This window comes from Mytilus trossulus, chromosome 4 (genome assembly GCF_036588685.1).
Source record: "Mytilus trossulus isolate FHL-02 chromosome 4, PNRI_Mtr1.1.1.hap1, whole genome shotgun sequence".
NCBI lineage: Eukaryota > Metazoa > Mollusca > Bivalvia > Mytilida > Mytilidae > Mytilus > Mytilus trossulus.
The window spans coordinates 93,255,698-93,282,308 of NC_086376.1; the positions used below are offsets into that span (position 1 = coordinate 93,255,698).

Consider the following 26,611-nt stretch of genomic DNA (forward strand, 5'->3'; position numbering starts at 1 on the left):
ATCCATTTCTCATGTTAAATTATTTTATTTCTTTTTTTGCATGAGTAATAATTGAATTGAGAAATGAATTTTGTATATTAATTTATAATTCTAATTTCAGTCATCTAAATGTTTAATCGGTTATAACGCTGAACAATAAAAGAATGATTTAATACAATAAAATCGATATTTATTAGAACGGCCTATGGCTAAACACAGAACAAGTTTTTTGGCCTTCTCTCAGTGAGCGAGAAACTAGCGATTTGATTGGCTGACAGAATTTCTCCTTGGCCATTCAGCACTGACCAACCTTTCACTATAGATGGTAGGCGAAGCTACGAACAAAGGAAAATCATAGTAAAATTTACGATAGTTTTCCTGAAAATTTGTCATCTATTTGAATATATGTTGTAGTTTACTGGATAAAGAAAGTATAAACATTAATGGTAAGTGTTTATGACAAGTGCAGAGCATCAAAAACCAACGCCTTTCAAGTCTTTCCGGTCGTTTATACGATCGTTCGGCCATTTATCATGCCTCAGTCGGCATGGATAAAATCACGGCATGTGTATTTACACAAAACCCTTCAACGCTGGCAAGACATATCAGCCATTTTAATACACAACTGAAATATTTAGGATAAAAAATGGTTATTGTTTATGTTTGTGTACTATTATTTTGTTGAATGTCTCCCTCCGAGAGCCCCAGATTACAACTGCAAGGTTGTAAAAAATGTGATTATGATGTTAAACATCTGACAGGTTATAAATTTTTAAGTTTATTTAATTATTATTTGATATTATGATAAACCTACTTGTATATTGGCCTTATAAACTGGATAATTTTATTTTTTATAATATTGTTTTTCGCATTATTGACCATAGTCAAGCAAGAAACATAAAATAATTTTATGTTATGTATGTCTCTGGTCTGGGTCCTAACAGCTAATACCAGGGAAGATGTTCTTATAAACAGATGGAAACAATAATTGACTGATTATCAAGTAATTGGAAAGTTAATTGTAATATGTAAGAATTGGTAAAAGTTCATTTTTTATATTATGTGTATTTAAACTTATTTCTGCGTACTATATTGGTTGCATATTTGAACAGCTCTATCCTGGCAGCATATCACAAATTTGCTATTTCATATGTTTCAATTTGTAGATCAAAAATGTATTGTAAAGATTGACTTTGGGCAATAAGTCTTACAAGTATCAAATTGAAATATGTAAAGATTGTCAAAACAATGGCTCAACAGGGATAGAGATAAGATAGAAAAACAGACTTGTGTTAGGTCTGATTATCATTTATAAAGATATGACATAATCATATTGGTGGTCAACATCACGTTGAACACTAAAAAAAATAGTTTATTCCTGGCTTCTGATCTGGAAATGGTTGGGTTTAATCTTTCTTTTTATTTTGGTAAGAGACAGAGTATGTGATGTTAATATGTCTATAATTAAAGTGGATACAAGTGAAATGTCAACATGCCAACTGTTGAACATGTGCATTGAGTCTAGTTGTACATTAATGTAACAAATTTTACACTCCTACCTAGGATTCGTAAAAAGAATATACCCGAAAAACTTGTTTACACGTTTTTATGGTTTTATTGCTTTCTAAAAAGGTCAACTCATTTTCTTTAAATGTTGACTTTAGACTTTTTGGCATTTAAAGGTCTTCACAGCTTTTAAAAGTCTGTAGCAGATCAAAAGTATTGATAATGTTTGATTGGTTCAATGGAAACAATATTCATGTACATGTATGGGAATTGAATGGTTTTAAACTGGTTAGTGGAAGATTGATAACAAATTCAATGAGGAATGATTGTATGGAATAAAATGTGTTATGTATGTATTCAATTTAAGAATCTAAATAGTCTTGGAAAGTTGCAAGTTCTGCAGATGATTTAGATAGAAATCCTGAAATAAACAGCTGGTTGGTTCATATTGATTCTTCTATAGATGTACAAATTTATGTTTCACCTCCTGTTTAGTATTGTTTTAAACAAATCGTTTTCTTACGTTTGGTAATCCATTTCATATGTACACATGTATTTATAAACAAAATCCGTATATAGCTACCATGAATTCTCATGCTTGCAATTGATGATCAATCGATTAAGAAAAAGAAGTCATTTACATTTGTTGAGTTTTCTCCCTTGGAATTAACAAGAAGAAACTGATCTGAATGTTTTAATGACTTAAAAACGTGTTCCTTTTAAAATTGATTGATTTTTACTCCCTGAACTCTCATTTAATTTAATGAAATTTTACTAAAAAACAGTAAACTAGCAAATATAAATTTGTTATCAACATGTTCAGATACATTAGGTATCAGAATTTATAAATAAATAATCTGAACACATTTGATCAATATTTAAAGAAGAGTGAGTTTTATGTTTAAGACCTGGCCCACATACTGTTAGGTTTAAACTTAGAAGGTGATCAATTTTAAATACCAGTCTTGTTAAAAACCCCAGATTAGTAGTTCACATGTTAAAGTTACAAAGTAAAAGTCTTTTCATTACAGATGGGTCTTAGTGATTTTACCTAATCAAATTGTGATTAACACATTGAATTATATTGTTAGATCTATTTCATGGTCACACATCATTTGCCACAATACAAGCATTATTTGTCATTGAAATGGTGTAATCTTATTTCCTGTGTTTAGAACAGTCTAATCATCCTTAACTAATTAGAGACCTACTGTTAGCAGGACATGTAACTTCAGGGTATATATTTATGGGCAGGAATTATACAACTGCATTATCATTGCAGCTGTACAAACAAATAATTCAAAAAAGAACACACCAAATGTGCAACTAAATGCAAATTTATTAGTTTGTATTTTATGTGCATGTCCAATCATGCATATTAAACTAAAGTCATCATTCACTCCTTCAAATTGTTAGCCATAGTGTTAGTGATCTTGTCTGATTATTTATGTACTGTAGCTCAGGAATCAATAACTTCAAAAATCAATATCCTTTTGTAAGTTCCTGTATTTATACAAAAATTAACAATTTTATAATATATATATGACTATAACAAATCAAATTAACATTCAATAAAGTCTGTTAAAGTATCCCCATAGTTTAATCTACATAACAAAGCATTTGGCTCTACCACTGATTATGAAAGTTGCCAATTGCCTGCAGCTGTCTGATGCTATTGATAAAGGAGCTGTTAATGACGAGAAATTGACACTCATGGTAATATAATTTCCAGCTAGGGGAAAGTAATCATTTTCTGGTTTTAAAGATTTTTTTCTAAACTACATTTCATTTATGAAAGCTTAAAGAAAATTGTTCTTGAAATCATTGGTCTTGAAATTTTTCTTTTTCAATGTTAACTGAATGTTTATTGGGTCATTTATTATTCATTCCAGGATTTATTGTTTGTGAAAAAATAATGACAATGATTGACCAGTTTTTACAAGTTTATCACATTTTTTTATAAATCGTTTTCTCTCTCGCATTATCATTAAAATGTTTTGAAATTTAAATAATAAACTTGAAACAATTTTTTTTTTCTTTAATTCAAAAATACTTTATCTTGTATTATAAACGGAATATCTTGTACTATATTGTAGAATTTATCACTCTATTTTTTATAACAACCCTAACACATTTAATCTTTTATTGAATTTAAAGAGTCGATAAGATTTGTCCATTGTAAATAGACGAGCTTGTTATATCATAATATTATAAAAACATTTTTTTATTTTCAATATGCTCACTCGTGCTGATCAAGCGTAGAGAAAAATGTTTGTTGTAATTATTTACCTTTACAATTAGACCACCTGACTTGTATATTATCTCAGTCTTATGTTTGTGTAGCCAGAGGCATAGGTATGGACACAACGATTTTGCACACCTTTCCTTTTAACAATGACATTGCCTCAGATAGCCCATAGGGAGGCTATTATAGTAATTTCTTGGACAGTAAAATAAACATTTATTATAGCTGTGTGTATCACAAGGGGTATGTACAAAAGATAAAAGTTTGATTATAGATTTATTATCTTGATGCCACATGGTATATCATGTTAGACAGGTTCAAAAGAGGGATTTAAACAGTCATCTTTGTGAGAGAAATCGGCAAGGGAAATGTTATTGATGTAAATGCATGGTGAGGAATAGATTTGTTATTTTAACCTTGGACTAAGATATATTGTTAAAAAAAAATTCGAAACAAAGAAAAAACGCAAGCTTCAAATTTGGTGGTTAGAAGAAATGAATTGTGTGAAAAAACGGAAATTATGATTCAGTCCTTAAATATTTATTTTTTATACGTTTTAAGATAAAGTGTTAAGAACATGTTAAAAGGAGATAAAAAAGGATTTCACGGTACATTCATAACCATTGATTATTCAGTAAATTGATTTAAATCCTAGTACTTTTGTTAAATACCCTTTTAAGTAATATTTCACTCAATGATCAATTGAAGTTAATTCACAATTTATAATACGCTTCCCATCAATTTCCTGTTAAATTGAAATAGATTATCCAGTATATATTGATAATTCTCCAGCCATACAACTCATTCATTTCGGTAAATAAAATATTGCAATGAGAATACGATTTAAATCAAAACATTTCGAACAAAAAAAATCGGCATGTCATCTGAACAATACAGGCAATGATCCCTTGTGTGACAAACTATGGCATTAAAGGTTCATAGCGTTATTAAAGGTACTGTATTCTATACATTTTCAAACGACTGTAATTTCTGACAAAGCTATACAAAACATGTCAACAAGGCCTTTAAAATTAAGCTATTTGGGAAAATGGCGGTAATTTGATTTTTAGTATCCCTCTTCAACCAGGTAACTTTTACGGAGATCTTTTGTTTGTACTTTATTGATTTCTTTAGCTATTACAAGTAAGGTCAGTAAAGATTTTTAGGTTTTGGGTAATTGAAGTTATTAATTATCCCAGTTATTTTTACTGACATGGTTGTTCCAAGTTTATCCCCTAGATGCATTTGAAGCCATAAACTGTCTGCATTGCAGTATTCAACATGTATTTATCTTTACAAGTGAAAGTCTTAACATTTTATATTGAGTTAAAGTTACGATTTATGTTACTCCGTGTTAATTAAACTTTTAATAGAGTTACATAATTGATTTTGTGGCAGGGAATGTTTAAGATTATTAAAATTTTAATTGATTTAGTATTTTCATCTATTGAAGTAGAAAGATCTGGCACAGTTCAATCCTATTGTTGTCTTTTTTCGGATTTAAACCAATAATCTAATTGTTACATGTAATCTCTAAATGAATGTAAATACCTAGTCATTAAATCAATCATCAGTCTTCCATGGGATATGTAATAACCTGTCACTCAAATTAGCTGACATTCCCTAAAGGTGTTATTTCATAAGTTTTAATAGTACATGTAGCGTTAAATAAAAAGTGACTTTTGTACTTGAAGTATTAAAAAGGCTTGGTCACGGTAATATTCAGTCTTTTCACAGATTTTCTGTTTGCTCCTCACATGAATCAACATGAACTGGGGGGATTATTTGAAAGTCCACTTGTTCATTTAATCAATTTATTTACATTTATACAAAAATCAAATATTGAAACAAAATTATTTACCATATGACCTTTGACCAATAATTATCTGGTCTTTGGTCATAGATGAGAAAGATTTGAATGCTAGCAGGACTTATTTTCTACTTCAAATTGTTAAAAGTGGTGTTCCGATTTTGAACACCCAGACAGCTATTACATGCAGTAGTGAATAGCACAGTTTTGACTACTGAAATTCACACCTTGATAAGTTTTACCTGTGTAATACAGGTATGAAATAGTTATAAATTGTTGATATGTCACCAACTTGAGGTTAATTTGATAAAGAAGTAATCATACTCTTACATACAATTAAGATAAGTTATCTAAGTTCATATCTGATTAAATAACATTTATTTGTTTAAACTAATACTTCTCTATGCAACATTAACAGATGACACCCTCCCATACCAAAAACATTTAATCTCGACACAATTCTCTCTTTGTTTGATCTCTTAAAAACCTGTGTCTGACTGTTTAATTTCTCAATGTTCAGTCAGAGGTAAACCTGATTGGTTTTGATGGCTGTTTGCCTTTAATATCATATGTTGGGAATCAGACTTGGGTAAACAGTACAGATGTATACGTAATTACACGATTATATGTAATTTGTGGTTAATGGATTATGTGTATCCTTTGAAGACTTGCACTTGTACTTCAAATGCTCCATTCATAAAAACTGCAATCTTACAAATACTTCAGATGGTTGAAGACATTTTTTTTAATTAATGTTCATACATAAATTTAAGAGGTTATTTTTTTTGAACATCTGACACAAATCCAAGAATTTGTTCACCTGTTTTCACGAAATTTTGGCTATCAATTCATTAATGTGGAATATTAATGTTCTTTGTTATCAAATCAATTTGATTTATTCCAAAATGTTTTTACTAATTTTATAATCTTTGTTTACAAATTTAGATGCACGTTAATCAAAGATAACAAATTTTGTAATCCATTATTACATTACTGATGTATGCATATGTTTCAAGGCCTCTGCATATATTACAGTAAATTAAGAATTAAGAATCATTGATGGTTGAAAAATAGACTAGTTATTACGATTTATTAACATATAATGCTTTCGAAAATGTTATTAAAAAACGCTTTCAAATATAAATAAAAGACTCTCTTATTTAAAGTATACATTTTGAAAATCTACGGTTACAAAATATTAAAAAACTCGAAATTGCAATTACAAAAACAAGGTGATGGTTATATAAATCATACATAATACATTACCACATTAAATTGTGTGCTCAAGTCCTGAATTTCAATTATAAAAATAAGATTTTAGGATTTATTATATCCTTTTGTTTTCAAATTTTCTTCTATAATTCTATTGACATGTTGTTCACATTTTGAAGTCAATACTTCATAAGTTATTTTATTATTTCAGATAAACATGGTAAAAAAAAGATAGTGTTTGTGTAAAAGATTTTTTGTGGATGGTGAATCTACCATATATATGTACAATAGAACTCTTTGCTATGCAGACTTAAACTTGAATGAATGGCACAGTTCAGCAGTAAATGGAAGTTTGACTACACCCACACTCCAACTCTCCCATTGACCGTGGTAAACAAGGAGAGGAGGAGAAACGATGAGCGGGGCAGAACACCATGCAGTTGTTGACAGAGGATTAAAAATGAAAATAAAACGCAAAAATGTAAATGCTACAAAGAATGATGGTAAACACGAAATTGTTAAAGGAGCTGAAAAAATGTCTACAAACGAATCTAATAGTAACAGTGCAAACGGAACTCAAATGGACAAAGTGAAACAGAATACATCTGGTGACAAGTCACCCAAGGTCAAGGGGATACATAAAAAGGAAAAGATAAAAGAAAGAGTCCAGAAGGGATCGGACATGTCTTCAGTGAGTACTACTCTTGATGCTGCATTTTCTCAAGTCTCGCTGGATTCTAAACCGGCTGCCGATTCCAGTAAAACAGATGACCCATATGATTTTGATGCCAAAGAAGATGAAGGCATTGGCTTTCCCTTAAAAAAAGTCAAAGTTGAAAAGGTTTGTACTGTTTGTCCCGTCTGCTGCTCCAAAGATTCTGTACTCGTCATTTCTTCACTTCTCGAAATAAATGCAAAAATAGGAAAACCGATATCTCTGACAGATATAACTCAGAACTCTCTGGATATTTGCATAATTTGAGATAAAATAGATTAAATTAAGCCTAAATTTGCTAAGAAATACAGATTTAAGATATTAAAAAAAAAGATAATGGGACCTCATGTTAGGCAGTGTTAGTATTAGATTTCATGGACATTTGGTTCACACAGTTAACATAGTTCACTTCCATTTAAATTATCAATGTTTTCAGATTTTAAGAAGCTTTTTGAAATCTACCAGTTACTTAAGCTTTTGAAGGGGTTGAATATTAAGCTGGTTCTGTGATTCTATGTAGTAATTGTGGAATAAGTAGCTGGCAATTGTTTAGTCATTTTATTTAACCTAGATTAAAGTGAAGTGAAGAGATGATGTTGAATCTGAGGAAGTATGTTGGGCTGTATAGTACAATACCTTATAGTAGCTTACATGTGTGCATGGCTCTCGCATGGCTCAATCGCTTTAGACAATTAGAGGCTAAAAATAGTACTACACCTGTTCCCCTATATACATGTATAACTATATTACAGTCAGGGGAGTTACTTGTACAAGTGATTTTTTAAATCACTTATTTGAGTGATTTTTTATTTTTGCTTAGAAACATAGCTATAGGTAGAAAAACTTGAAAATTTGAATGTCCCCCAATTTGTAGCTCGTTGTAATCTTGTGAGATTTTTCCTAAACCACATGGTTTTCCAAAGATATGGTGGGAAACACTGCAAACATTGACAAAATAAAGAAATTGCAAAATTACCTGAAAATGACTAAAAATAGCCTTGAATTATTTATAGTCTGAGGATTTTATAAGATTTTTGCTGATACTGTGAATATTTTTCCAATAAACTTCAACATTTAAACTACATTTCGACGTTGAAAAATATATGTACTCTCGATAGAAATACCATTACTTGCGTGGTTTGAAAATTGGACCTTCTGAAGATTTTAAATCACTTCGATGAGTGATATTTTTATTCAGATACAAAAGATCATTTCAGCAAGTGATTTTTGGGATTGAAATTAATTTAAAGGGGATTAACTCCTGACGACTTAAAAAGTTCAAACAAAAAAGTGTTTTTCAGAATGTCAAAAACTTTTGGCACGATAATATAAATATGAAATCATTGTGTGCCTTCTTGATTTATTATAATTTCATAATTTCTTCAAACTGCAAATGGAAATATTAAATATTTATTTGATAAATTCAGACTTAATAAAGCAGATCTTTATAAACAAACTCCATAACAACTTACATGCCAAGATAATGTTCTTTTACCAAAGAGGGTAAACAAATAATTTACATATTTTTCTGTGTATACTGTTCACATTCAACTTTCTATATATACTGGGAACTTGGTTCTGCAGGGTTAATTCAGGATAAAGACAAATGTTCATCTTTATTTTGTGAGATTGGTCATTTGTGTTTTGAATGTCTCAAATGACCATAGGTGGATCCAGGGGAGGGCCTGATCCCCCTTTTTGTCGGAAAAAATTGCTTGATTATATAGGGGATCACTGAAGCATGACTGGAGCCCCCTTTATGAAAAATTCTGGATCCTTCACTGATGACTGCTGTCATGGCTGTAGCGATCTCCGGGGGAAGCTTGTTCCAGTCTTGTGGTGTTCACAAAGAAGGACCATTTTCTGCAGTCTTTGGTTGCTGTTTGTACCCTGCGTTTATGCTGTTGTGTATGTCTAGACATTGGTGGATCTAAAGGGGGGGGCACTTTTTTGGTCGATCAATGCATTTGAATGGGGACATAGTTGGACCCCTATTTAAAATGGCTGAATCCACCCCTGCTTGATACTCTAGTTGGTCTAATAGGAGGCACACTTCTTTGTTGATGGCTACTTTATTGTTGAAGATCTTGTACATCAATGCAATGTCTGCATTTTTGTTTTTATTGATCTAACATCCAGATTCATGCATGTTATTAAAAATCACTGTGCAGTAAGATCATTTGTACCATCACAGAAACCACTCTGTGCAGTGATTTTAAATCATTTGTACAAGTGATTAACACTATTATTTATCCTAGTCTTATGGGTTTTCTTACTATTAAGAATGTATTTTGACATCACAATTTCAATAGCAAAAGCATGCATTGTACAAATTCATAAGTAAGAAAACTGTTAACATATGATCTGACCATAACTTTTACTGAAAATCACTGTGGTTTGAAATCATCTGTACAAGTGATTTATATTAATTCATGTAAATCACTCTGTGCAATGATTTAAAATCATTTGTACAAGTGATTTGTATTTTTTTATGCAATGATTTGAAAGAATTGTACTAGTGATTTTCATTATTATTGATACTCAGGTCTCATGCATGGGTTTTCCTAAAGTATAAAAAATGCATTGTGATGTCAATTTTTTATTGAAAAAGCATGCATAGCAGTACAAAAACATAGGATTTGACAATAATGAAAGTCACATACTGTGCAATGATAAAACCATTATGAGTACAAGTGATTTTTATTATTTTAAACCCTAGCTATAGCTTTGAATATTGCTTTAAAAACTTGGGGGGTAAACTGTTTTACCTCTGTCTGTCCATCCATCAGTCTGTCTGTACCATGAATAATTGCATTGCATTTTTGTCAGAAACTACTTGCCAAGGATTTGGTTTTAGGGTTTTAGGGTTTATATAAGTCAGCTACTTGTATACCCAGTGATGCATTTTCCAGATTCATCATTTAAATTCAGGGAAAAAAGAAGTCATTATCATCACTGTAAAAGTGTTTGGATTTGTTGGTAAATATCACCATGATCACTGACAAGGTCAATTGGCTATACATACCTTGTGTGCTATAAATGGTAGGAAGCACTAAGTTTTAAGTTGATTAGACTTCAGCTTCATCAAAAACTACCTTGACCAAAAACTTTAACCTGTAGCGGGATTAATGTACAAACAGACACAAAGACGAATGGCGGAACAGACAGATGGACAGATGCACAGACCAGAAAACATCATGACCCTCTACTATTGTAGGTGGGCCATAAAAAATATAGATTTGATCTGATTGATATTTTTTGCTTCATAAATGATATTGTGCTGGACAGCAGGACCCCTTGCTGAACCTGATTACAACAAAGAAGTTATCTGAATTTGAATTTGTTGAAATAGTTATATTCTGACAAAAAGATTGAAATGCTCTAGGCCTGCAAAATTTGACAACTTTTAGGACCTCTGCATTCTGTTTCAACCCTCAAAAAGACTAAAGTATGTTACAGAGTTGAATCAATGATAAGTCCTTGTCATTAAATAAAGATTAATATTCTGATATTGGATTTTTAACAGGGGAGGGGTTTCTAATCAGAAATCACTTCTACCAGTGTTCTATTGAAATCACTCTGAAGGAACATTAAATAAAAGTCACTCCATTCATTCCCCCTTTTTAAGTGACTGAGGCAGAAGTGCACCATGTGAACTTTTGTCATCACTTTGCGTCTGTCGTCATAAACTATTTCAAAAACCTATCCTCTGAAACTACTGTGCCAAATACCTTCAAACTTTAAATAAATGGTCAATAAGGTATCTAGTTCATAAATTGTATCAGAAGTTTTGATCCATCAACAAACAAACACATTTTGTTTCAGCACTCTGAAATTATACAATTTACAAACATTTGACATGTTTGATTTGATTAATAAATATAAATTTATTTTTTTCTAAATTCAAATTTTTTTTTTTTTTTTATATATCTGTTTTTCACCATCTAGAAATTAATTGAAAATACTGCTGGTATCAGAAATAAACACCAATTTTAATTCACTCTGTGCAGTGATTTTAAATCATTTGCACAAGTGATTTTAAATCATTTGCACAAGTGATTTTAAATCATTTCTACAAGTGATTTAAAATCATTTCAACAAGTGATTTAAAATCATTTCCACAAGTGATTTACATTCTAATTGAATGGAAATCACTCTGTGCTGTGATTTAAAATCATGTGTACCAGTGATTTACATTATTTCAAAATGTATGTAAAAGACACTCTTTGAAGTGTTTTATTTTTATTTATAAGAGTGATCAATACTATGAATGATTGTATTCCATTTACTTCACTAGAAAATTATGACCTGTAAAATCTTATTTTATCACTGCTCAGGTCTTTAGTTTTCTACAAATGTTGGTTAAAATGTTTGTGTTTGTTTTTGGTCAAAGCATTTTCAGTTTATGATTGTTCTTGCTGTTCCTTTTTATGCCCATTTGTAGTCTACGTAGGGCCATTAAATTTTACCCTTGTCCATGTTGTCTGTATGTCCAAAAATTTGTTTCTGTTCTCTAACTTAAATTTGCCTCAACCAAATGTTATGAAACATATATAGACAATGCTTATATTACCGCCAAACTCAGCTATAATTGTTTTTGATTAATGGTCTTTTATATTTTAAGTTTTGGTGGTTTGAAACCTCTGTTTTATGAAAAACAAGTAATTTATGTACTACTTCTAATGCTATTTTTTGCTCAGAAAATAAATTTTACTCAGGGCTTACAAGTTATTTTTTTATTTATTTTTACCTTTTTTATAGTTATCTAATGTCAAGAAGACCCCTGTTGTGATATTGTTCTTTGAAAGAGAGGGATAATCCTGGTTTCTTATTGAAAATTTTCCAAACAATAATAATCACTTGAATGAGTGATTTAAAAATATATTTCTTATCACTGGTAGAAGTGATTTTTAAAAAGTAATGAAAGGGAATTAACTCTTGTTTTGTTGAAAAAATCACTTGAGAAAGTGATTTTAAAAATCACTTGTACAAGTAACTCCCCTGACTGTATTATAACTCTATAATTAATTGTTCTATAATCAATAGCATCCATGGAGGTTTTATTCTGAATAATACCACCATGTGGCAACCAAGTTTTTTGTTCTCATGGTTATAAGCTGTCCTGTATATATGTATAGTATATGGCATCCGTTTACATTGTTTTGGGAAACTGTTTAAAAAAGTGCTTGATCTGCCGCTTCTTTTTATAGTTTTCTATAACATAATTTCTTTTAAGATGATTTAAAAGAACTGATTTCTGAGATAAAAAAAAATGGGTGAAATTCTAGAGAACTGATTTTTTGGGGGGGGTGAAACGACTGAAGTTTAAAGGGGGCCTACACCCACCAATGCCCCTTTTCTCCATTACCATTATGTCATATGTGGTCTACATGTATGGTGACTATCCACCATTTATACTGCTCAGCCTGAACATGTACATTACATCAACAAACATCTGTCTCATCTGTGAGATAATGATCAAATGATTATCTAACAAATACATTCTAAGCTTGTTTGACAGGAACACATCAATCTTCATAAAAGATTTAAGGTAAAAATCATTTGTTCAAAAATTATTTTTATTTTATTGTAGTCTTTCTATTTAACTTACTAACTAAAAGACAACTTTTCCAGACTATTTAAATCCATTACTCAAAGGTTGGGGATAATGTCTAATTGTCCAATTTTATGTGATGAGTGTAAATGAAATGGGATAAACACGTTACTAAAAAGGTGAATATTTTATAAATTGAAGGCTGTTTTTTTTTTAAAATTTAAATGAAATGAATACAAATCAAGCTAGTGACTACCATAAGTTTTGGATGAATATTGAAATTTCTGGTAATTTTGGCCTGCAAATCTGATGTATAAATAAGTAAGGGCTTTGCTCATTGTTGAAGGCCATAATGGTGACCTATAGTTGTTAACTTCTGTGTCATTTTGGTCTCTTGTGGAATGTTGTCTCATTGGCAATCATACCACATGATCTTTTTTTCTATATAAGGTTATGCACAATTTTGAAATATATTGCTTATGGTGAGGTTTAATACTTACAAGGTTAAACTGACTAAAACATGATACTGACATGAATGAGCTAGGTATTTTAAAAATGATATTGTTTACTTAATGGGCTAATATCTGTTTAGAGGATTTTTTTCTGTAATAATCACCATCTTTTTTAACATACAAAAAATGTATTTATACACTTTATGGTTTCCAGTATTTGGCCTTGGAAGTATATAACTGTAATGAAAATTAAAATTGTGAACATTTGGAAGGAAATTTCTGCTTTTCACTGTAAATTAGCCATTTATGTCTTTATTGATTTTAAAAAATATTCAAGGTTTTTGTAGTTTCACTGTCAACAAAATTAACATGTACAACAGTCGTAAATTTAAGTTTGTTAAAAAGTCCATATTATTGCAGCATGTTTGTTTGATGAAGATGTGAGTTATTAACAACCTTGACTACTCATAAGGGTCTTGCAGGGTCGGCTGTTAGTATGCAAATTATTACATATGATAAGCTTATTAAAGGCCATAGGTAAAAGTATTCTAAAAGTGTGACATTTACAAGAACACTTAGTTCTGGCTATGGCCAATTCTGATGAGGATTTTTTTAAAAGTCTGTAAAACTTAGTCAGTTAAGATTATCCATCTGCTCTTTCTATTTGCTATTTGTCATTAACCATGTTAACCAATGGACACAATAAATTATTCAGAGATTCTTAAGTAACTAATGCACCTCCTATTTTATTTTTGAGCCAAAACATTTTAGGGGTTTCCCTCTCCAAACGTAAACTTTGCCATATATCTATATACACTAATGGAGCAGCACCGGCATGCATTTCTGAGCTCTCTAGTTTATTTAATTTAAATTTTCGAAGGATACTTTCTTTGATAAATATGAACAGGTCATAAGGTCATTATTTATCAAAGAAAATCGTTCCTGGTGTAATCCTAGCTTGTGAAGAGCATGAATGATAAATGTATACTTAGTATTGAACGATAAATTTGCATGTAAAAGCATGTTGATATAATCCGTCAAGGTAGTCAGAATATATACATGTGACAGTACATATAATTTGTACCTGTTAGTTACACCTCCTTCAAAGTGTCAAATTCTTTAAGTAATTGATCCATACATGTACATATATGTGGTCAAGTCATATATTCTTGTCATGTAATAAGTCTTTAACTCTACAGGAGAGTTTATTCAATTTTATAATTGCCATTATTAATGTCATTCAATTTGCCAGAAGTATGCATTGTAAAGTGCAAATTATTTTTAATTTTACTATCATTTTGTTGATTTGTTAAAATCTATGGAGGTGAATTGGCACATGAAAGGATGTCTAGGGGGGAAATCAGATGGGGAAAACAATATTATTCATTGAATTGTCTGTTTAATCTTTCCTTGTGGAAAGTAATACCAAATATCCTTTTTGTCACCACTGCATAGACACCAACATTTAAGTATGTGCTTGTAGTATTTCCTGAACAAACACTTCAGTAAGGGATAAAGTATCTGGATTGAAGTATGCACATTTCCTTTTTGATATTAAACCCAACTAGCATATGTGACAAATAATCCACACACTGGTATAGCCCACAAGATAATGTATTGTTAAGCTACTTTATATAAAGGTGATTCACAGAAGTTGAACACAATCTTTTCATCAGGTTCATCCTTTAGCTAGGAAAGTATTTTATTTCAAGGCAAAATAATTTTCATTGTGAACAAATTTTACTAGCATTTTGTTTTCATCTTTTGTTTTCTTTACGGCTTTTAATCAATCCTTTAAAAATCAATTTAAGTTCAAAAGAGTTGTACATTACAATGAGACAACAACCTGCAATAAAATATGCAAATTGACATAGAATAATTTATAAAAGTACACATCTATTTAACATGTTTAAAAGATCAACATGTATTTAATTAATGGCAGATTTACGTGCATATATAATGACTAGACATGGTATGCCCTTTGTAGACACAAACTGATAATTTTGGTACTAGTACTTCCATTTTTTCATCATGTAAAGTTGTAATGAAATTTTGAAGGCACAAATACACCAGAACATCATGGGGTGATAAACAAAAATTATAAAATGTCATGCTGACTGTCCCTTTATATCGCTTGTTCTCAGGTCCACATTTCAACTTTTCTTCAGGGTTTGGTCCATAATTTAAATCTTTCTTTTCTGTTTCTTCTTCCAGCTGTTAAACACATTCAAAGATAATTTTATGCAAATTGAAGAGCGTCATTCAACATGTTCAATGAAAAAAGTGTGCATATGTTATTAATATTTGTGTTGGTAAAGATAATCATTGTTAAAGAATAGTAAAGAAAATCTGCAGCCTACAGCTCTTGCCAGTTGTTATTGGTTGTAAACCTGTTAGATAGCTGTAGTTATTTAGTTTTCATTATCATCTTTGGAAGGTAGTTATCTCATTTGGCAAAAATACCACATTTCCTTATTTTAAATTGATTGCAGTTAAAGGTTTTTGTTGTGCTATATAGATGTAGTAGATAAGGTCTCCTTTCTTGTGCTCAAATATTATGCCTGTATATTTGTACACTAACAGTCCAGGGTTGCTTAGTTGTAAAATAGCTGACCTATATACAGTTAAATTTATAAATAGTACCCTAATATTGCTTTGTCAGAAAATTATGAATAAGTATATTATTACAATAAATTTACTAACAGGAACTTAAGATTGAGGAAACAAGATCTGATATAAACAATAAATATCATAAATCTTCTCATAATCTAGTGCATACATGCTAGACCTGGATCATTGTCAGGTCTCGGGTCTTTTATTGACGTTCTGTTCTCTAATGTAGGTCTGGTCTACAAATCAACATCTCCCAAATCTTAATTCATTATGATGTCTGATTTGGACATGGATTTAAGGAATGGATTAAGATTAGAGACTTACATCTAATCATCTGGTTTGATCATCACCAGATACACATAATGTACTTATATAATTATTACAACCTCTTTTGAATTCAGAATAACAGGATAAGATATTTGAAATGTTTATAAATACCATATTGTCTTGGATAAATACAGTAGTAGTAGTCATTGAAAGTTGTTTGGCTATGTGAATATAAAGGCTGTTAGATGTGGTAATATTTATACACGGGGAAAAGATATTTTCTGCATCTGTTATTTGGCTGTCTTGAACAAACATCAATTGGGAATAGCTATAAATTTGCACATGCAGGCAGGGTTTCTAAGTAAACTCAATTCTATCAAGATTTAATTTAGTCTAAGACTCTATTCATGTCAGAAGGACATATGATCAAATATTGCAAGTTTGTTACATGAATATGGAAAACAAAAAGACTGTTTTACGCTTGGCATTCAAATATTGCACACACAAAAAATCACAAGGTATTCTATAACAATCAGCCTTGAGCCAACATGATGATTTCTCAAAGACCTGCACAGAATGTAACAGTTAATTTTCCCTTTAATCCTGCATCCTTGCATAATTTAAGGAAAACCCATGTTATGTTATAGTGATGTGATCTTTTACTTTTCAAGATGGCTCTAGATGTCTTTGTAACTCTAGCTACAAAAGTCAATAATATTATTTGACTAAGTTAAGTAAACCAGGGACTGATGCCATATCTTTTTTCTTACAGAATGACTCATCTACCTCAATCTCACAAAGCCATGTGGGGACGGATGCTTGTAGCATTGGTGTGGCTACAGATCCCGACTGTCTTGGACCATGTGAACCAGGGACTAATGTCCTCTTGGAAGGCATTGTATGGCAGGAGACAGAAAACGGTAAAATTATACAGAAGTCATTTTATATCAAGTCTTATAATGTGGATTCATTGATATTTGTTGGGATAGCAGTTTTCATTGATTTCATGGTTACCCTGTAAAATGGAAAATTTTCAACAGGAACATATATGCAGACTTTGGCAAAACCACACATCCAATAACCATGAAAATGAAAGTATTCACCAATCCATTAAAATTGATACTTACAAAAAGATAGAATTCACAGTATCTGAATGAGATTGAAAGAGATAAAGTATACATCAATCAGACAATATAACAGCTTAGAAGTACTTAAATGTTTGAAGCAAGTTATCTTAGAGATAAGATCGCTACATGTCCATGAGCAATGACCAACTGCTTATATTATTAATTTGTAATAGCCCACAGGGATTGTAATTTGTAAATAGTAATTGAGCTTATGATATATTTGAATCAAATAAATCTCTTTAAATGAATAATAAGAAAAATCAAAGGAAATACTGAAATTCAACTTCAGGCTAAAATCTATTTATCCTTGTTGCATGGTGAGTTGGCTTTCATCACAACTTCCTGTCTCTATTTATCGGTATTTAGATTAAAGGACAACATTAAGATACTTAATTCAACAATTTATACTTTATAGAGAAAAAAAATCAAAAATAATCTGTTTAAATCCCTTGTTAAAGGAAGATACGATATTAGGGGCTAGCTGAAGTACGCCTCCAGGTGCAGGAGTTTCTCACTGATTTGAAGACCCATTGGTGGCCTTTGGCTGTTTGCTTTAAGGTTGGCTGTTGTCTCTGTGACGCATTCCCCATTTTTATTCTCAAGTTTATATTTCGTAATAAAATTTCTAAAATGTTTAGATAATGCCAACAACATTGTGTTAAAGTTATTACACCAGAAAGTTCACTTTTCTAGTGCATGTAGATTTCTAACTGAAAATATTATAACAGAAAGATAAAAAAAAAAAAAGCATTGTAGAAGTAGTTATGAGATACTAACATTTTGTTCATTTTAAGTAATGATTTAGAAATAATGTTTTATATGTAATGTATTTTCAGGAGTATTAGTAGTGAATGTAACTTGGCGAGACAAGACCTATGTTGGTACTCTTTTGGATGCTACTAAACATGAATGGGCACCACCAAGGTAAGGGGATAGCATTAATCTCCAATGAAAATTACCTACATACATATTGTACTAGAACAAGGTGGAATAAAAAAACATCAAAGACAAATTACTATCCACAATACAATACACTAAAAACTAACAATTGAGCAACATGACCCAAACATTAACACATGGGTTAAGTTAAGGGGTTAGAAAAAGTTACCCACTATTTCTCTGCTAATGGCACCGCTATGTTAATCCAGTTCAATAATGTTGATGAGTTGTATGTATCAGTTAAAGAGGCAACTGACAATAGTGAATTAGTAAATGTCTCATCTCACCTGATGACATCACTATATACCATTGAATTTCTAACCCTAAAAATAGACAGAATATGAATGACAAACAATAGAAAAGACTAGCACAAAAAAAAACTAAAGAAACACAAACTCTTTTGAAACAATACCTGATTTTGAGCTCATGTGCTCTAGACTTGTATCCATTTCCTTCTTTACCACAAGAACCTATCATGGCAAGTTAAAATTTGGTAATTTTTCATAAATCCAATGTTATAGAAATCAAGTTATAAATACTCCTTCCTATTGTTGAAGACTATGTTTTCCAGATGTCTTTTGGTTATTTGTGACGTCAGGTAATTTTTGTATCGGTATTTTTTCGATTATGAACTGAAAATGCAAGGGATCCATTTTTCCGAATTTTTGAAACAAAAGCGTCATATTTATTTAATATTTTATACATGCATGACATGTATGTAGAATTATAATAGATTAAGATCACATATTGTTTTGATTTAATGTCTCTAAAGATCAAATAGATAAAGATTTTTTTTTAAATCCTATAACCAATAAGCAGCTTCTTTACTTCTTGTATTTACCTAAATTTACCAATAATGTATTTTCCTTAAATTCAAGAAAATAGATATTTCCCAGTCATTTTTAAATACATTAAGAGTTGTCTTGCTTTGTGCTGAAAATAATTGAAATTTTTAACATACTAATCTGTTAGGAAGCAACACAAGTTTTCCAAACTTGCCTTGCTCCTATTTATCTATAAAATATTCAATTATCTATAAACATATGTATGAGATAGGATAGCAGGCTTTTGATTATATTATACTTTTGTAAGCAGTCTATTGGTTATATTGTACTTGTGTATAATGTGAAAAATTATTCTTGTCAATTTGAGTTAAATGACAACAGATATACACGCCTTCGGGTGCCGGAATTTCTTGCTACATTGAAGACCTGTTGGTGACCTTCTGCTGTTGTTTTTTCTATGGTCGGGTTGTTGTCTCCTTGACACATTCCCCATTTCCATTCTCAATTTTATTTAGATTGCAATGATTTCTTCACATTGATCATCTTTGTGGGTAGCAACTGTGTTTTGTTAGAAAAGACATGTAACTTTAACATAAATCAAACATATAAAACATTGATGACTAATATGAAAGATCCTCTTTTCTAGGTTTAATTGTGATTCACCTGTTAGTGATATGGATGCTAGAACACCAAAAGGAAGAGCTAAACGAGGGAGAGGTTCAAACAGTACACCAGTTATTGAGAAAGGCCTGGAAGGAAGAACTTTACGTAAAGGACGAAAGGGGAGTAATACCTTTACTGCTCCTTCTAGTCCAGCTAAGTCTGATATATCTGTGTCATCTGTTGGATTAAAACGTAAAGGAAGACCTGTAGAAATGGAGAATGCCGTTAATGATAATGCCAAAGTAAAACGTAGCCGTTCATGTTCTCGTGGAACTCCTGGAGACGGTAGTGAAAGTCCTGTGCCAAATTTTATTGAATGTCCCGAGCCAAATTGTAAGAAAAAGTACCGTCACATGAATGGATTAAGATATCACCAATCTCACGCCCATAGCGCCGTTGGTTTAGAGGGCGATGAAGAATCACGTGATATGGATAATACTGAAGATTCTATGCTGGAAGATATGGATAGCAATATGGGAGAGAGCGGTGAGAATAGCTCAAACAATCTCAAGATTGATTTAGATAGTGTTGATGAGATGGACAATAAGAAAGGGGACAGTAATGATTCTGATAAAATTGACATTGTTAATGTTGTGAAACCTACAGTAAAACCTACTGCAGAAGTTACCAAAATGGATATTGATGAATCTTTAAAGAAAGAGAATTCAATTTCAACAAATTCACCTAGTTGTACTGTGACAAAGCCTACAATTGGGGCAGGGCATTCTTTCCATGCAGTAATATCTAGTTCTAAAGTTAAATCAGAAATAAATCTGTCTTCTGTTCCAACCACTGTGGTACCTACACCTACTACTGTTAATCCACCTGTTGTGAATGTTACACCAGTTTCTTCTAGTCCAATGCAATCATCTAGACCTATTACATTCGCTGCCATTACTACAAACTCACAATCAAATGAACTTTCATCAGGGAAGACTGAAAAATTGATAAAACCGAAAGTGATGGGTAGGCCAATAGCACCTTCAAATATGATTGCCTTAACAACTAATGTGACAGTGACGCATACAAATTTAGCTCCGGTTACCACACATACACATGTATCAAGTACGACACAGTTTCAACCGATTCAGCCAAAACCAACAGTGTTGGGTGATTCGGCTGCTGTTAATCAGCATCTGATAGGGCTAAAGGAGTTAAAAGAAAAGAAAATGAAACATAAGAAGAAATTAAAAGATAAGGACGCAAATGGAGCGTTACCAAATATTGCAGCTGCAAAATTAATGAAGCCTGACAATAAGAAAAGTGAAACAAGCAGTGTGATAAAAGTAGCACCAATAATGGCAAAACCTCTGGAATCTATTAAAAAGGAGGTCATGCCAATAAGTAAGCCATTGGATTTTGATAAAGAAAAACCCGGAGCATTAATAGACAAAAGTTGTTATCCACCAAATGTTGGTGTTATTACGGGACAAGTGCAGCCGCAACCAAAAGTTGTTGATCTCAGTCATACTCCACGAACTGAAGCAAGTGTTCTGAAAGTAACGCCAACGTTACAAGTCATTACTAATGAAAGCAATAAATCAAATATAAATGATGATGTGCAGAGCCCAGCTTATTCTGACATTTCTGATGCAAATGAGGCTGGTTCACCGGCACAAAGTGCTAGTCCACAAATTACCGATGAGAAAATCGTCAAACTCAAAGATTCACAAGGTGCTACCCCAGGCGTGAGCCTGGACAATCAACCTTTAAATCAATACGGAATTCCGTATGGGAATTATTACAATCAATCACAATACCTCTTGTCACCTGCAGCTCAAGGATCACCTGGATCAAACATTCAAAAGATTCCGACAAATCCAAGTGTTAAAGATAGGAGCACTCCATCAGAACATTTAAAAATTGTTGGAGGTGCTGAAAATAAATCAAAAATAGACGAATCAAAAAACGATAAAACAGGTGAAAATATCGGTGATAAAGTCGATCGTTCATCACAGCAGTTATCTCAACATGAACTTCAACAATTACAACATCAGCAATGGGTTAAACAGCAAATGTATGCACTACAGAGTCTACCCCCTCAGCAGCAATATCAGTATATGGCAGCCTATGGACCTTATTTAGATCCCAATTATCATATGCATATGATGGCTAATGACCCATTATATCGGCAGCATTTTGAGAAAATGATTGATGAACAACAGAAGAGAATGCATCAGGAGGGTGTTCCTATTGATCTTGAGTCTCCGCGTGCACTTAGTCGATCATCCACTACTGACATATCTCTGGCTAGTGGCCCGTGGCCAGGTGGTGACGCATTTAAAAATAAACCACATAATTTCTCTAGTGAATATTCTGGTGGATTCCCTCATACAGATACTAAACGTATCAATGAGTCAGAAAAAGACCAAAAGTCAGTGCGTGATCGGCAACAAAATGACAATCGGCAGCAAAGTTCTAAAGAAATTGATGTTAAACCAAATATTGATAAAATTCGCTTTGAGCAGCAAAACCCTGAAGGAATGAAAGGACAAAAGGAGGGAAAAATGAGTGAGGAACAAGCTAGGAGAATGCAAATGTACAAAGAACAAAAGCATATAGAACATCAAAAGAGGATTGAGCAAAAGAAAGGTAGTGACAATCGATTTGACCCTCGTCCAGTGGATTTAGTAGGCAATAAGTCAAGTAATAATAGTCCCTTCTCTTCAGAAAAATCAAAAGACTTTCCACAAGGTCTAGTGCCAAATGTAACTATTAAACAAGAACCTTTCAGTAAACTAAAAGATCGGAGCGATTCAGCTCCAGATTTAAGTATGTCTTCTAAAAGTGCTAGTGAAGAAAGAACAAGAACTCCTTCATCGGAGAAAGTTAAAAATATAGATGAAAGATCAATGGACAAAAGTGATAAATTCAAGAATTATGAAGGATCATTTGATAAACTAAAAAATTCAGAGACACCTTCAGACAAAAATAGGAGTAGTAGTGTAGATACTCCAAAATCCAAAATCGGCCAATATTCCAAACCCTCCAGTCCTCACACATCACTATCACAGTCTCCTGGATCTCATTACTCCCCCTACCTCTATCACAGTCAGTTTGTTCAGTCCCCACCAACCTCATACGGACATATCCCATACGATCCATATCGTAACATGGTTTATCCTACAAATTATATCCATCCATCACAAATGAACAGCTATCCAGGTGACAATGAAAAACAAAAGATGGTCCCCATATCTAAAGCTGGACCTATTGAAATGGATTTAAAGAAGTCTGATATAACAACACAAGCAAACACTAGTGCCAGTCATAAAATTCATGAATTACAAGAGAAAGGGAAAGCGGGATCTCGTTCAGCTTCACCTGTGACAACTAACATGACTAAGAGTGATAAACCGATTTCATTACCGTTATCTGTGGGTGATAAACTGAGAGACTCTAGTTCACCACCAACACAGAGACATGTTCACACACATCATCATACCCATGTACTAGAGGCAGCATATCCAGTATATCATTATCCATGTAAGTAAAACCAATTGTCAATTTTAACTTAAAAAACATGTGATTTATACCTAAGGGATGTCATCAAAAAATCAATGAAGGATAAAAAACTTAATTCAAATAGTTAAGGGGTGGGGGTCAAAATTGCTGCAAGTTTTGTTTAATTGACATTTTATATATATCCTTATTGGTCAATCAATTTTTCCCAAGTTTAGTTAAGAGGGGGGTAGGGGGGTCAGTGAAAATACTATATGAATTAAGTTTTTTGTCCTACATTGAACCTACATGTATATAAAGGGTCTTACTTGATGTAATTGGTCTTTTTAGAAATTAATGACTGGCACAAGAAGTTGATGTATTCCTAAAAAATGTTATTTCAAATAGACCGACTGGTTTATTTGACTCGTTCGTGCACACATTTTTTCATTCATTTTGTATTTAAAGTTTATATTTAATGAGACAGCAACTAAACAAACATGACAAAAAGATAAATCAAACCGGTTTGTTTTACAGCGCCGCAGAAAATTAACAAGTGAATAAATTATTGCAGTCTGATGTAATAAAAAAATCAAATGAAAATCAATGAATCATCAAAACAACCATAGAAACAAAATAAAGACGAGGTCTTTACAGGGTCTTCAACAATGAGGATGCACTCATAAAAAAAAGAAAACTTAAATGTTTGGAAATAACAAATTTAAAAACCATCCGAAAGAAAAGCAATTGCAAAGAATAGAATGTGGATACTCAGTACATTCTTTGAAAGCCAATTAAGAGGGAAAGAAACAAATGTCAAGTTTTGATATTGCAAAAATTGTGACACCATTTACAATGTGTATGTGACAAAAATAAAATCATGCACAATTGATCAGTGTGTAGTTGTTAACTTATTTGTGCTTATTAGTTATTGTTAAAATAAACACTTGTTTATTAGATATTGTAAACAAAGAAATAGGCATTTGTGGCTGATAATGCTTTTGCAGATATTTTTGGTTGTTTAAAAACCAACACTTAAACAAGTAAACTTGATTTTCACATCTATGTCTACGAAATGTCTCATATTATTTCTTTCCAAACGCTTTTATGAATATGTAAATTCTTCCATAAATTTGATTGCTAATTTAAATATTTATGTATTTCCTTTTGTTATTGCAGCAATTTATCCAACACCACCTTCACAGACACAAGTACCACCAGGAAACTCTATCCAACATCCTCAATATCCACCATAATCCACAGTTATCTCCCTGTCATGTCATGTGTTATCTCCCCTGTCATGTCATGTGACTCACTTGTTAGGTTGTGTGTCTATGCAAAATTATGTTCAGCTAGTAGAAGCAGAAGCAATAAAACAAAATGAAATAAATAATAAAAAAAGAAATATATCTTTACGATATTTCAGTAGAGGAAATGATTTAATATTTTTTTAATTGAATATTAGGTTTCTATGAACCATTTGATTCTGCAATGAAATTAGTTATTTCAATAAATTGAAAAAAAAATCAATTCAATTTCACTTTTTTCTTTGATTTGAAATTGAATTATTAGGGCATGTTGACAAATTTTTAAAGATTTTTAAGTATCCGATTCAATACTGTGAATAAATTTTATGCACAGGGTTCAGCTAAACCCCTTACAAATATTTCTTGCTATATTTTGCATTTTCAGTAAATACACATTTTAATAGTGAATTATTTTGTATTAAAAAAATACAATTTGTTAAAGGAGGTTTATGTTTTCATTTGATAAGAATATATAAGTTCTGTGTAATGTACAATGATGTTAATATTGTGATATGAAATCAAACCAAAGTATGTGTTCATACTGTAAATTATGTAAATTTTCATTGAAAAGTTTATGCGTTTTATAAATGCTAATTCTGTCATAAGCATGTATTTTTCTTATTGATGGTTTAATGACGTATAATATGAACCTATAGATTACTTATTGAAAGCAAAGCTATAGAATTGAAAAGATAAAAGTATTATAAAGTATTATTCTTCCAGTTTAGTCATTAGGTTGCTTTTGTTTCCCGCAATTCTTTTTCTCATCAAGTTTCATTGTACTGATTTAGAGTTATATTTCCAAATTTTATTATTTATTTTACTTTATTTTTTGCTGAAAAAGTAAACGGACAATTTCAAAATAATCAAACCTGATGTATTCTGTTTGTTCTTCCATCTTTGTCTATGTGTTCAGTTTTCAGTAATTATCAAATATGATATAAAATCTTTGAGGCATTGATAAAATTTGCAGATTTTTTTTTGTAGATTTGAAAAATAATGCAATGCAAGTTTTGAATAATTTACAATAGTGCTAGATTTTTTAATTGTTTATCATTGAATGTTTTTAACTCAGTGCTTGGATATGGACATATTATGGTTGTTAATATGAAATATAACACAAATGGCAATATGAGATGTGATTCTATTGAGAAAATGCTGAATAGAATAATTAAATAGAATTGAATGAAATATTAGGAGCTATATGTTTGGGACCAAATACAGTAGAGTGAAATATTATAAATATGCAAGTTTATGTCAAAATTTTTGTAGGATATGAATTATTTTACAATCAAAATTTTTTACAATTTTATCATAGATATAAACAGCTATGCAAATTACAATTTTTGTACATGTATCAATAATTGTTAAATCAGTTAATTATAGATTTAATTTAATTCTATTGAAAAACTAATTTATGACATAAAAAATACTTCAAAAAAGAAATTCATTAATGATTAAAAACTTCAAACATTTACATTCCATGTGATCATACCAAATCTGTCAACTCAGCAGTATTTAGATTTTGTACAAGTTACATAGAATTGTTTCCCTAAGCAAGACTAGAGTAAAAAAATAAGCTTTGTTTATGCAAAAAGGACATGAAATGCATTATTAGGTTGGTAAATTTTTATAGTAAACCATTGTTTTGCATTGGCTTATAGTTGTGTTTTGTGCAATGATTAATTGCTATGAATGAATGTACGTGTATGTAAATGAGGATGAAAGGTTCTATATTAAGCATGACAAAAGTTTGATTTTATATATAGTTGAATACAATTAGTATTTGTTTAAGCCTAAATGGGCTTATTTTATACAAAATAAACAAGAAATCTTATTGATATTATTTTTGTCCTTTGTATTAAAAGACATTTGTTCTATTGGCTGTTAATCTGTTAACTGAATAACAAGACTTGCCAATGTGACATCAACAGAAGCCAACACAACCAGAAAGACCGATAGAGCAAAATAGGGTCTTCAATAATAGATGAAATAG

The 26,611-nt window shown here is 31.3% G+C and overlaps 1 protein-coding gene across 3 annotated transcripts; it reads left to right on the forward strand.

Annotated features, from left to right (window-relative positions):
• The first annotated feature begins 229 nt into the window (after positions 1–229).
• LOC134716346 (zinc finger protein 608-like) lies at positions 230–24,672 on the forward strand. 3 transcript variants are annotated; one of them, XM_063579282.1, is made up of 6 exons: positions 230–425; positions 6,964–7,593; positions 17,126–17,273; positions 18,317–18,404; positions 19,851–23,353; positions 24,488–24,672. In XM_063579282.1, exons 2-6 carry the CDS (start codon positions 7,168–7,170, stop codon positions 24,562–24,564), a joined length of 4,242 nt encoding a protein of 1,413 aa, XP_063435352.1. In that variant the 5' UTR covers positions 230–425; positions 6,964–7,167; the 3' UTR covers positions 24,565–24,672. The 3 variants fall into 3 exon arrangements, with proteins under 3 accessions (XP_063435352.1, XP_063435351.1, XP_063435353.1); XM_063579281.1 differs by lacking the exon at positions 230–425 and adding an exon at positions 3,770–3,973; XM_063579283.1 differs by lacking the exon at positions 230–425 and adding an exon at positions 3,770–3,973 and having other exon boundaries at positions 6,964–7,443.
• Positions 24,673–26,611: the final 1,939 nt, after the last annotated feature.

Excerpts from the sequence above, each read along its gene's own strand:
- LOC134716346 (XM_063579282.1), top strand. The coding sequence starts at position 7,168 with ATGAGCGGGGCAGAACACCATGCAGTTGTTGACAGAGGATTAAAAATG. Across the intron at positions 7,594-17,125 it reads AAAAAGTCAAAGTTGAAAAG|AATGACTCATCTACCTCAAT; the intron begins GTTTGTACTGTT and ends TTTTTCTTACAG. Across the intron at positions 17,274-18,316 it reads ATGGCAGGAGACAGAAAACG|GAGTATTAGTAGTGAATGTA; the intron begins GTAAAATTATAC and ends ATGTATTTTCAG.